We start from the raw sequence: 14,113 nt of genomic DNA, 5'->3' as shown, positions 1-14,113 counted from the left end.
GTTCCAAGCCACCCGGTTTGTGGTATTTTGTTAAGGCAAACCTAGGAAACTAATACAGTCTTCCATAGAACATCTAATCCTTACCTCAACCTCCCTTTCAGCAATTTATACTATTCTCCCATCTGTCTAATACAAAAGCGCCAAATGCACTAATTTTTCCCCACGCCTCATATCCTGGGATCATCAAAGGCATTATTTTGCATTTCAATTATCTTGTTTTTAAACATTTTCCTGTTATTTCTACTATTACCAGCCTAATTCTGGCCTTAATAACTGTACATCTAGACCACTACGCTTAGGATAAGTCAGTATTTCATAAATACTACTTTCCCTCTATCATGTCTCTGTTCCCAAACTTCCAACAATACCCTACTACATATCCAAAAGGCACTTGGTAATCTAGTGCTAGTCTACTTCCTTCAATACATAAACATGATTGGTCCCCAAGAACACATTTTATTCTTTTATCAGCTGTTTTTTCACAGTACCTACCTAGAATAATCTTTGGTGGACACAGTGCTCAATTAAATACTAACTTAAACTTACTACTACTTCCACACCAACACGCGTATTTTACAAGTTCATGTTAACGTCAACTCACGCCTTCAGTACTGATCCATCATTCATTCTTACTTGATGTTTTACTCCATTTTTGCCCAAAGGTTCTACTACTAAGCCCCAACATCACCCTGCACTCATTTGTTTTCAAAATATATCACATAAATCACTGAAGATCAAAGCCTCTCCATAACTTACCTCTCTTATACCTGGAACTGTCTCTCCATCTTCACCTATTATTTTCTTTTTCTCTATCTAATCAAAAGAAGAACTTCTCACCATTTCTATGACTAGCATCTCTCATCTGTGCTTTTAATGTGTCCACTTTCTGTTCCTAGACTTTGCCATATCAATGTGCTTCTCCCACCCCCCTCTCAAAGCCAGAGAATTCTCATCATAAAATTAAAAAGCCTTTTTCTCAACTTTCTTGACATCCATGGACATCCATGGAAAATACATTCTCTTGGACTATGTTAACAACAATATCCAATTTCTAAGAGCAGCAAGCCAGTGTCAGAGCCATAACTATAACATCCAGTGTCTCAAGGGGTGGCAAGCAATGGTCTTGAAAAACAGCCTCTTGACGTTATCCTGGCTGTGCTTCTGGATGCCTGGACTCCTTTGGTTCTTGATTTCCACACCTGAACCCTTAATATCCTTCAATCAATTTTGTTTTAACCAAAGTTAAATTTCTAATGTCTGTAATTAGGAACATTAACTGGTGTCTTAGCTCAAGCAGCTGTAACAAAATATCACAGACCACGTGCCTTAAAGCACAAACATTTATTTCTCAGATCTGGAGGACAGGAAGTCTGAGATCAGGGTTCTAGCATGGTAAAATTCTGGTGAAAATGTTCTTCCTTGCTTGCAGACGGTTGCCTTCTTGCTGTATCCTCAATGTTGTGAAGAGAGAACGCTGTAGCGTCTCTTCCTCTTCTTATAAGGGTACTAATCCCATCATGGAGACACTAATCCCATGCTCTCATCTAAATCTCCTTACCTCCCAAAGAACCCCTCCTGATACCATCGCACTGTGAGTTAGGGCTTCAACATATGAATTTTGAGACGACCACAAACATTCAGTCCATAACAACTTATACATTATTCTTCCTCCTCAAATTACTCTCTCTTCCCCATCTTTCCCAAAAGTAAGCCTACCCAACTACCTTTTCACTATCCCCTTGTTTATTAAATTGTTGGAATTCGGCTTCTTTCTCCTAACCACTTTTACTAAATTACTGAGTCATCAATGCATACCCCTTAACTACTAAACATATTGGTCTATTTATCAAGTAAGATCCTCCCCTTCCTCTCTCTCATCCAAACAAAAATACCTCAATCTTGAAATTTTTACCCAGTTCCCTCCTTACTTCCCTTTCCTCCCTTCTTCCTTCTCTTCTTTCCTCCCCCTCTGCCTCCTCTAACAGCTCTTCTAATCCAAATACCTCAAATCTGATCATCCTCCATTCCACGACTACCCCACATGCTCTGGCAACAAATTTCCAACTATAGCTTTAAAATATACTCCAGAGGCATCACAATTAAAATTCCTCTAAAAAAGTAATGGACTGATTAATCATTTTACCAACCTCTTCTGGTTATTCAAGACAGAAACCTAAGTTCACATCCAATTCTTCCTTCTTCACCCATAATGAGATCCAAATACCATGTAATTTAATTCTCAGATCCATCACTCCCTTCAAATCCCTCTGCCAAATTGTCATGTATCTCCACAGTCCTCTCTTCCCATGAATGATTGCAATGGTTTTCCCTTTCGCTTGTCTCTCATATGTCCAATATATATTTTAAACTGCTGTCAGAGCTATACAATATTCTCAAATCACAGACTCAGTATTTATCTGCCTCCAGAAACTCCTCACTGCCTACTACATAAAGCTTAATCTCTTCAGCAAAGTATTTAAAGCATAAAGCTCATGCTTGAACCACATGAGAACATTAATTCCTTGCAGTCTTTAGTCCAGTGGTTTCTTTTCAGCCTAGAATGCCCACTTTTTCATTGACTTTCCCTCACAAATGGAAACCAATCTCTCTCTCTCTGTCTTTCTCTCTCTCTCTCTCTCTCTCTCTCTCTCTCTCTCTCTCTCTATCTCTCTCTCTCACACACACACACACACACATACACACACACACACACGTCTTACTAATACATCTGTAAGACTGGGAACAGCCACCACGCTTTTTTCCCTGCGGTCTCCTCTGTACTACCCAGCACTTACCGGTGCTCTATCACCTGTTTCCTGATTGAATAGTCCCCCAACTATTTACTGCTCCAATTTCTAGGCTCTTTATTTTCTGCATTACAGGTAGAGATCAACTGTTGTGACTAACTAAACATTATCATATTTTAACAGTAAATATTACTCAACCCACTCCTGAAATTGAAAGCTCACAGGTCAAGGCAGTGTTTAATCATGATGGGAGAAAAATCTAGAGCGACTATTTCAGATGACTGTAGAGGGCAGCAAAGCAACAGAAGTATCCTCAAAGAAAAATATGTATTTTTCTCAGGGAACTTCAGATTTGTTTTCTTTTATTTTAACAGATGCTGTTATGATTAAAGGTTTTACATGGCAAGAGACTTTTCAGTATGCTATATACAAATTTCACCAGCTACTCATATATTTAAACATTTTCACTATCAATTATAAACACAACAAAAATGTTACCAATGCCCCAGATCCTTTTATACCCAATAGAAAAATAAATTTGATAAACAATGTATGGCTTCAAAACAGCCATAATTATTCTTACGAATCTGAAAGTTGAAAATGCTTTTTCATTCAAAAGTGTAAAAATAATCTACCTTAATACAGAAAAAAATGCCAATGGTCTAAACTAAACAGTCTTGTTTCTTGCTAAGAACCGGTATCTTCATCAGTATTACTAATTTTGGCCTTGATATTCCTTCTTCTTGTTATTCAAAATAGGTCGATCAGCTGTAGGGTCTATCCCAGCTTTGAAAGAAAAAAATAATAAATCCTCTACCATTGTACTAGTGTACAACAAACAGAAGGTAAAAACTTGAAAGAGAATAGAAGTTCCTTACCATTATTTCAATACTAAAATTCATTTTGGTTTTAATATGAACTAGGCAAATGAAACTGCATCATCAAAATAATCATATATTCATAATCTCAAAATTGCTTAGGAATGGGGAAGTAACTGTAAAAGTTGATATTCAACACAACTGTTACTCTTTGCATATGTTTCATAAGGTTTTTGGTTGGTGGTAATTTACCTCCTTTAACAAGCAGAAATCAGAGATTTAGAGTAGCTGCTACAGACATTAACATATGTAGACTCACAGTTGAGTGAAAAATGCCATGTTCTAGTCCTTTACCCATAATGAGAAGGATAGAACTGTTAGCTATATACCTTCTTCCACTTGAATCTCTTCAATAAAGAAAGAATTGAGAAGCTTTTTTATAAAGTTTTGCATTTAAAATAAAGAAACCTGGGTATCTCTGAGTAGATGATAAAACTAGACAGTTTATTGTCTGACTCAGTATTAAATTGAACTTATAACCATGAATGATTATCTCTAATCTAAATCAAATTAGAAGGGAATTTGGAGTTCATAATGGCAAGACACTTGTGAAATGAATCTTAATGTAGCCCACAGCAGCTATGACTAAATTAGAAATCATATTAATAATTTAAAAAATGATGGCCTAAAATATTTTAGTAATGACAGTCATGTCTATTATGAATAACTCATAGAAAGTTACTATATGAAAGTGACCTTATCAGTTTACCAATACTGACATTTCATTAATATTTTGCTTTTCCTCTGAATTGAACTCCTTAGAAGAGTCAAGCCCACCTCATTCTGAATTATAAACAATGTTCTTAAACACTGAGTTAAGTTTCACCTCTGTGCACCTATTTTTCATATTTGTCCCTAGGGTTTTTTCATGTCCTTCCCAATAAGAGCACTGGCATATTTCCATTACAAAATAGATTAGCTATCTTAAATTTACCCATTTTATTCCTAAAATTCAAACCCAGAGTAAGATGTGCTGTGCATCAAGTGAGGTATGTCCCACAGAATCTGCTTAAACTACATGTATTCTGAGGTAAATAATACACAGGAAGGACTGTATTCCTCCTTGGTTAAGTCTGCAAATATCTCAGATTGAAAACAGGTAAGACAATGGGGAATAAAGAGATAGAACTAAAGAAAGCAAAGAGTATTTTTAGGAAAAGGACAATGAAGAACTCTCTCATCAAGCAACATCTTTAACACCTATCAACTTTCTCTAGTTTATTAAGTAAATACTAGTTTATTAAGTAAATACTTATGTATATACACTGAGGATGCCAAAAAATGTACACACGACTTGTATTCATCTTTTGTTATTGGTATATATTGAGTATTACAATTTTAACAGTTTTTTCCTTGCTTAAAATATGTATACTTTTTTTGGCACCCTCTATATTTTACATATGTACATGTATGTGTACACACACATACACACTCACACACACACATTCTTCCTCCCATCTTGGCAGGTAGAAACAGGAATAATGATAACGTAGGAACAATAACAAGTGTACAAACCTAAATATGTATTTCCTAGAGTGTGTTCTGCACAACATAACAGGTATTACCTCCCTAAAATGTATTTAATGAGTTTGTAAAACAGTATTTTACTGGATAATTCTTAGACCATTAACAAACTAATGCACATAGTGACTTTCCATGAGGGGGTTACATGGTTAGTTTTTCCCATTCTCCAATGTATTCAACCATGATATTTTCTTCTAAAAACATATCTTCTGAGACTAGTATTCCACTAAAATACTTTGGCAAACATTGCTCTATACCTAAAAACATGAAAAAAGTGGATAGAATTTGGATGCATTTCCCACTAATGACCACATGTCAAACTATTAAACACAGAACAGGATAGGCCTACAGGGACTAAGGATTTGAAAGATATCTCGGATCAGATAGGAAATGAAATTAAGAAAACTTTTTATAGTTATTTATTATAGGTATTATTCTATTTTAATATGGAGGATGAAATCATAAACCAAATATTCTCTTGACACCATTTTATGGTATACCAAATTTGACCAATTCCTTAAACAATTATAATGGGAGAAAAAGCAAATGTTAAAATTATATATAATTTAAAAAATAATTTGTGTGTATTCAGTGATACCTGCTATGATACTTACAATGAAGCTTGATGTAAGGTCTTTACTGCAAAGAGCACACATCACAAAACAATTTATAATGAAATACTAGATAACGAACAGAAAAAGTAACTACTTTAGATAGAAGAAAAGTTCACAGTATGTAAGAAGTGGTGAGGGAAGGCTTCATAGGGAAAATTATCTTAAACTGAGCACTGCAGAATTTGAAAAGTAGGAAAGAGGAATAATGTCATTTTAGGCCGTATGAGTAAGGACCAGAGAATGGCATAGCCTACTTCAGAGACAACAAATAGTTTAAACCTGCACTGTCCAATGTGGAAGCCACCAGCCACAACTGACTACTGAGCACAAGAAATACAGCGAACCCAAATAACCATCTGTAAGGGTAAAATATATACCAGATTTCGAGGACTTACTTCAAAAGAATATGTAAAATATCTCAATTTTTTAATATTAATTGCATAGTGAAATGATAATATTTTGGTTATACTGTGTTAAATAAATTAAGATTAATTTGATTTATTTATTACTTTTCAGCGTGCCATCAGCATTAATTTACAATTATGTATGTGGCTCACATATTTCTATTGGACAGTGCTGGTTTAGACTAAATTTGATTTTGCTGTTTAAATTCTTGAAATACAGAAATTTGAGTTCCTTTTCCATGCCAAGCACATGGGGATAAATAGTGAACAAGACAGTGGAGTATTGTTTCTTTTAGAAGAGCGACTACATTTGATCAAATCATAAATAAATGCTATAAAAACAGCACTTGTCAAGGGAAGAATTAACTGAAGATGTCTCTTAAAATACAAATGCCCGAATCCTCAGGCTCCATTCCCTGCCCCTCTAGCAAAAACTGTTGACCCAGTAAGTCCATAGCAGTGCCTGGAATGTTGTTTTGAAAAAAGATTCCCTAGTAACTATGAGTTAAATCCACCCGCAGACCCTATTTTTGCCGACCGTCTAAGAATAGTAACTTATAGCCCCACCTCACTTTTAAAATTTTTATTTCTTGGGAAGAAACTTACACTAAGAGACTAAAGAGCCTCTACTGGGTGTAATGGCCAGCCTACTTAAAATAAGAACAAGTTTGATTTTATTTTTAGCGATTAAAGTTAAAGGAAACCAAGTAAAGTTTTTCAAAAACTATTATAACTTCTCCCATTTATAAAAGTCACAGGTATAATTTACTATCTTACACCAAGAAATAATCATCTCAAGTGTTGAAAAGTATACTGTCAATTCTTAGCCACTTAATCGTCATGAGCTGGTAGGTTTTCACACATGCCTCAAATTCCAGTTTATGAATATCTACTCAGAATGCAACAGGTAGTTCTTTCCAACTCATTTTAATTAGAATGAATGCTGGGTAGTCAGTAGGGTTGCAAGAAAAACAACCTGCCTGAACTCTAAAAATTCAAAATGTAAGTATGTAATACAATATCCTTTCTAAAACAACGTTGGTATCTGCAAGATAGCTGTATCTAATACTCACAGGAGGCAGTTATAACTGAAAATTTAAAGTAATGACCTATGCTATAAAAAGTCATTTAGGAAAAAACTTAAAGCTCACTCTTGATAAAGATTCACACAAATTTTATTTAAATAATGATTAAACTATGTCAGAGCCTGTCATAAAAATAAAAATTGTAACTTTTATGAAATTCAGGAAAGGATACGGGTTCAAGACTTTACAGACAATTTTATATAAAAACATAAAATGTAATCAAAAGTACAACATTAATGGTACATAGATTTTTGGGTCTGAGTGCTTGGCACACAAAATCCTCTTTAGTATTCATTCCATTACTGACTCAAGGGCTATTTGATTTCATCCTACATTTACAGACTAATAACTATGATTAATTAAATGCCACATCTTTTGTAAACCATATAGTCCTTATTGTCAATTTTTATGAGACCTTTAACAGGTTACAGAATATGCTAGAGCAATATGTTATTTACTCACTAATTTTAAGGAGTAAACTACAGAATGTCAAAACACTACTTTTTAACCAGGATATCACAGCGATCTTCTCTTCAATAATTTTCAAATAATAGAAAATAGGCCATAAGTTTTACTCCTTAACTACACAGATATAAAATGTACATCAAAATTGCTGAATCACTAAATTATATATGTAAAAATATATGTAAGAGTAAGTGACAAACAAGTAAGACAATAAATACACAAACGCACATACAAATATATAATTGCCCAGCTTTTTCCAATTCCTGATACTGTAACTACATACAAGAAGATTTGGTCTTTTTTGCTTGCTTTTAAATTTGGTTCTTTCCAATTCTATCTGTTTAGGATGCAGGAAGATTCATATGAGCAATATGTATTATAGGCCCCAATCTGATACTATAACTTGATAAAGTAGAAGTGAAATTGAGACTCCTCTCCACAACACATTTTCAATATAATCACTAACATTCTAAGTGACCTTATGGAACTGCCAAGTCTTAAAATGCATTCTACATCGTGAAGGGGAGATTCAACTAGGTTTCATAAAACTACACAGTTGATTTCACCATATCCTAATATTCTGAAAATTGTTCATCTATATATTTATCTGAAGTCAATTTAACAAACATCTAAAGAACATTCTGGGCTATACACTGAAAATAAAGATGTAACTTACAAATAGAGCCAGTCAATTAACTTGAAAACTCAGTTACTCAAAACATCAGGGTACAATTTAAGAATGACAGAAATACCAAGGCTAAGCAGCTTTGATGTTCAATATAATAAATGCTAACATTTGAATGTTTACTACATTGCATACACTCTGCTAAGTATTTTATTCTTTCATTTAATCCTCACAAGAACTCTACAGGCAAGGTGATACTATTTTCCTTTTTTAAAAAGATGGGAAACCTTAAGTTGACTGAGGTTAAATAACTTGCCAATGACTCAAACATCTAGTAAGTGGCAGCTCTTTTTTTTCAGGATCAAATTTAGTATCTAACTATAAACTACACAGACAGAGAACAAACTTGCACCATCTATCACAACGTCTGATCTCAACTTTTTTAAAGTGTGTTTCTGTTTTGCCTTTTGTTTTTTGCTCAGTTCGCACCCATCTACCTTTACCTGACAGGTTAGGTATCCCTCTTCTGAGCACAGCACCTCATGCAGATCTCTATCATAAACACCAAACTTTCCTAAAATCCTTTATTTCCTTTGTCTACCACAATTCTATAAAGATCCTTAAAGCCAGGATTCCACCTTGTTCCTGTTCTACATCACGAAGTACCTATCAACTGCAAGGAATATTAAAAGTACTGAAAGTGCTGTTAAAGGTTCAATATTATATTAGGTATTCTTTTCTGTCGGCTTCTAAACAGTAACCTTAAAACCCTGCTGAAAATGGAAACAGTAAAATCCTAGATTCTAATAAAGTTACTAAGGTCAAATAGTCTCTCTTCTCTTTCATCAAGACCATATCCCTGCTAATATTCTGTACATCACAAGAAAAATGTTGGAAGGAAAAGTGAGATAAATCTGATCACCTACAAACTGATCATAAAGAAATACAGAATTCCAGAATAAATAAATTGGTTTTATCAAGTCAGATGGTGTTGTAAATCTAGTCTCCTCAACCTTTATACCTAGGAATTGATTAGGCTTAAAAAAAAAACCAAAACACAAAAAACCTGGTAATTTGTCAATCTGTAAAATTCTTAATAAAAGTTCAGTTCTTCAAATATGACAGACAATATACACCCTCAAAACAGGAAATCTAATGTAATTTTTGTTATAACTTTCAGAATATCAAGTCTACTAGTTTCAAGGGCTCTTTTAGCAATCAAATTAACATGATGTGATAATTATCTTGTGCTAATAGATGATATTGCGGAAGTTGAGCATAGTTAAGACTGTGCCAGATGTAAGCTGCATATGAAAAACACAAGCAAAAAGCAAAAGAAATCTGTATGTAATAAAAAAAGGAAAGCACTCTGATTAGCAAATCTCTTTAAAGCCAAAAAGTCTTTTCAACTTTAAAACTGACTACTCGAACATTAGTACATGCCAAAACCTTACAAGCAGTACTATGAATGTCAGATGAACAGGTTACTTGAAGAAAATTCTGTTTCCATACTTACTAAGCATCCATTATAACTGTGTCCTACTCAAAGACTGAATTTAAAATAGAGAAAGGTTGATGAAAAAAAAACTCATCACAAGGGTTCACAAATTAGGGTGTGATAACACCGTAAGTCAAAAATGGAAGCTCTTTAAACGAGCAATGCACAGTAACACAAAGCTAGTGTCTGTTTCTACAACTACAAACAAAGTTGTCTCTAAAAATTTCAATTCACACCTCCTCTAAATCACAGTCCATTTACCTATAATGCTTGAATTTTTAGGACTCTGAGTCCTAAATATAGAAGTCCCTTCTATAGCACATTATTAAAGAGATTTGAAAAAAACAACAACTCGTTTCTTCCATGTGAAAGGCAATAGTGCTCTTTCAAAAAGAAATCAATACTTCACTTGCACAATAACTGTGAAATTATTGTCCAACTTCTATTTCCCTGCATTAGCTGTACACATTACCTAGCTTCAGTCTTCCACGGGGCTTTTGCCTAGCTAGACAAGCCTTTATGGAGGTAGAAATAATATTCTCTCAGTTCTCAACACAATCTAGGTAGTAAAACTGTTAATGCCCCCTTCAATTTTTCTCCCACCCAACTGTAATCCACAAATCGTCCTTCATGGAAAAGAACAGTACACAAATTCAATCTGTAACAGCATTAAGAAATTGTGCAGTGGAACCAAACATCTAGAGAGCGGGGCTACAAAACCACTGTAGATTAGATAACATGCCACTTATCATACTATACTCTGAAAATCTGGAACTTGCTTTACAGTGCTTGAAACGCAGTGGTGAATTGGTAGTGGAAATTCTCAGCCTATGAGGGGCACTCCATCTCTTGAAAACTTTACGTGCCTCGGAACCAACAACCCTGACACACCTACCCGGAACACAATTTTCTTTCTTCTAAATCACACTGTCCAAGAAATCCGCACACATCTTTCCTTTTCACGAATGCTGGTAAAACTTCTGGTTTCATTTCAGGTTTCCTTACCTAGCGAGATCCAACAGCAGCCTTCGGTACCAGGGAAAATATCTCAGATAAACCAATCTTTGAGGAAGCGTTAAGGTTTGCTTCTCCACCATCCTCACCAAGTAAGTCTTGGCATGAATAACCTGCGGTGCTTCGGTATTACCGAAGGACAGACGGGGCTCACCCCCCAACACCAGTAACCCTAGTTTCCCAACTCACCACCTTCCATTAGTGATCACTTACGTCCATCTCTCTTGCACGAAGGGCACAGTTTACACGATCCTTAACAAGCAGGCTTCTAGTCTCCTGACACCTAAGGAACAGAACTAACAGAAAGGCTAGCTCCCCAAAGTGACGGGAAAACCAACACCACGAGGGGAAAGAACCACGGAAGGGGCGTGAAGCTTTTCTGATCGTGGAAGAGTCGATGCCATCGGGCATTTAAGCTCCTGAGGACAAACAGTGTTTGCAAAAAATAATCACTGACAGGGTGACGGACGTCCCACAAACTGGGAGGCAGCGACGGGCTCAGTGGCAAAGCCCTCCGGGGGCAGCCAGGACAGAACCTTTGGCCGGACGACCAAGAAAACGGACTGCAGGGGATGCTGCAGGGTGGGCTAAGGCGGCGCCTTCTCCGGAGTGCGAGGCTACGAGGGGTGGAACCGCAGGCTTCCTTCCGCGGGGCTCGGTCCCTAAAGGTGTCTGGTCTCACCGCTCAGGTTTCACGGGCAAGAAAAGGAGGCGGCAAACGTGCGTCCCGGCACCTCGGCCCCAGCCCAGAAGTCCGTGCCCTCGGCTTCCGGCTCCGAGGAGCGGGGAAGTAACGGTCGCCGGCGCGCGCACGGAGGAGTCGCGCAGAAGGCACCGCCGCCGACCCTGGCCACCAGCAGGGCCGGCTGCGCGGCCGCGGGGGAGGGGACAGGGCGGCCGGCGCCGCACTCGCCGGCCCCGGCCCTTCCCGGGCCTCGCCCCGGGCGCGGCGAAAAGTTTCCAGCCAAAGTCCGCGGCGCCCGCTCGCGCAGCCAACGGCCGCACACAACCGCCTCGCCGCCCAGGAGAGCCGCCGGCCTCGCCTCCCTCAGCCCGCGCGGGCCGCCGGGGTTCACCTACCACAGAGCCGGGAGAAGAGCAGCAGCGGGAAGAGCAGCAGGAGCAGCAGCGTCGGGGGCGTCGGGGGCGGCAGCAGGAGCCCGGCCCCAGGGGGAGAAGCGGAGGAAAGTTGTGCTCTGCCGCCTCCGGGACACAGCGAAGCCGGCCCCGGGGTCCGCGCCATTCCCCACCCTCCCCCCAGCCCGCTCGCACGCCTGCCCCCACCGACTCCCCCAGCCTCGGCTGCTTAGGCTCCGGGCGGCGGCGGCAGCAGCTGCCGCTCTCCGGCGGCAGCGGAAGGTCCGGCGCGCGCGTCCCGAACTCCGAGTTCTTGAGCCGTCGCCGCCGGCTGACACTCAGCGGAGCGCTCGCGGCTGCCTCGCCTCTGCCGTCGCCAACGCCACTGCCGAGGCTGAGGCAGGAGCCGCCCGCCACCACCGCCGCCGCCGCCGCCGCCGCCGCCACTCCCCTCCCCCCGGCACCCGCCCGCTTCGAACTCCTGGGAACTCGGAACGCACCACCCCGCCCCGCGCGGGAGGGGGGGAGGAAGCCGACCCTCAGAGCGGGCGCGACGTAGAACTCGCTCGCCCTCCCCGCTCAACTCCGGCTCCCGTCTGATCCCAGAGTGCCAGCCGCTTCTCCTCCCACCCCTGCCCTACACACGCTCCTCCCCTTTCAAAAAAAAAAAAAAAAAATCTCTTCTCTCCACTTTGATAACGCGGTTTCTCCCAAAGCAGGGCTTTAAAAAAGGACTGGAAAATCTGGAATAGGTTAGTAGGCCCCGCCCCTCGTTCCTGCCTTGTCCCCCCTTCCCAGCTTTTCCAATGGTCTCGCCCACTCCAACCCTCGCGGGTCCACAGCCGCCCGGCGCAGACAGAGGCGGAGGGCGGCGGGACTATCCGGCTCGCGGCCTGCCTCGCCGGAGCGGTGCTCTCCCTCCGGCGGGGACCGGGAACCGGGGAGGGTGTGGGGGAGGAAGGCAGGACGGTGTGGCCCTTCCGTTACCCGTGCTAAAGATTCCTGTCTAGGAAGCTGGACGCAGCCCGCTGGACTAGTAGCCATCCGTCTCCTCGCCGGGACACGGGGGGCTGAAAGGGGAGACTTTCTCCTTCCTGCTTCCTGGGTCGGCTGTGCCCTCCGAATTCCTCCCTTGGTCCCAGCCCCACTTTCCCCAGCACGCGGAGGCACTTTTGCACGGGCGTTTTCTTGTTCCTTTCCCTGGGAGGGCGGCTTGGTGGAAGGGTCGGCGTCGCCGGGAGAGGAGAGGGGCTCCGGAAGGTTTGCCCTCCTCCCACTTTTGCTTCTCCTGGCTGTCGGGCTGTCCTCGGTCCTCGTCCGGCGACTGGCAACAGGAGGCCTTGGATTTCCCCGATCGGAGCGCTTCGAATGCGGTGGTGTTTTTCTTTGGGTTTGTTTCCTTTGCATGTTAGCACGTGTAATTTCATTTTCATTGCTCGTTTTCCTTTTGAACTGGTTGCGGGAAAGCGACCTCGCGAAGTGTTAAACATTTGCCCTTATTAAGAGAAGCACCTGTGGTCCCTCACGACGCGTCCTCACCCCGGACGGGTTGCGCGCCCTGCGCTCTTCTTCTGCCTGCCACGCACAGCCCTGGTGGCCTGGCCTTGGAGCCACAGCCACCCGCGGTTCTGCGCGGGTGGTGGACAGTTTGGACTGTCCGGATGGGGACAGGAAGCAGAGGACGCACGTTCTCGGTCGTGACACCATTAATTTTACGTGGGTCTTGCCGTCTCCACCGGTAGCCACAAATGTGCTCCAAGAAGAAGAAAGTCAAACAATGATTTAACCGTCTGTCTCAGCTAAACTAATGTTTGCTTGCCACCACGATCACGCTGTCCTACCCCTTCAATCACCAGCGTCTCCCAGCCTCCACCCACTAGCTTACAATGTTTAACTCACTTCCAGGGCTGCACACCGATCTACCCACCGCTCCCTTTAACTTCTACCTGCCATCCTGTCTCCTAGCGCTGAGTTTGGAACCTTTTTACTCCATCCCCTTTTCTTTCCCTCTCTCTGCCTGCGTGCTTCTGCCATTCCCTGTAAGCCTGTCTCCCGCAAGTGGCCACTCCTTTCCATCTCCTATCCTCCGGATGCACTTACAAATAAACCTTGTCCTGCATTCGCTCCGGAGATCGCCTGATGATGATCATAATTGACAAAATGTAGTTGTTGTGACATTCCT

The 14,113-nt window shown here is 40.9% G+C and overlaps 1 protein-coding gene across 2 annotated transcripts in view; it reads right to left on the bottom strand.

Annotated features, from left to right (window-relative positions):
• The window catches only part of NECTIN3 (nectin cell adhesion molecule 3), a 116,266-nt gene extending 103,880 nt beyond the window's left edge, over positions 1-12,386 (bottom strand). For both annotated transcript variants that reach the window (XM_081076673.1, XM_081076672.1), the window contains exon 1: positions 11,935-12,386. In XM_081076673.1, the coding sequence (XP_080932799.1) occupies positions 11,935-12,097 (163 nt within the window). In that variant the 5' untranslated portion in view covers positions 12,098-12,386. The remainder of the gene's footprint in view (positions 1-11,934) is intronic.
• Positions 12,387-14,113: the final 1,727 nt, after the last annotated feature.

Source organism: Rhinolophus hipposideros (assembly GCF_964194185.1).
Source record: "Rhinolophus hipposideros genome assembly, chromosome: 2".
Classification (NCBI taxonomy): domain Eukaryota; kingdom Metazoa; phylum Chordata; class Mammalia; order Chiroptera; family Rhinolophidae; genus Rhinolophus; species Rhinolophus hipposideros.
Note: the sequence above shows the minus strand (reverse complement) of the source record. Positions and strands in the feature narration are given on the sequence as shown.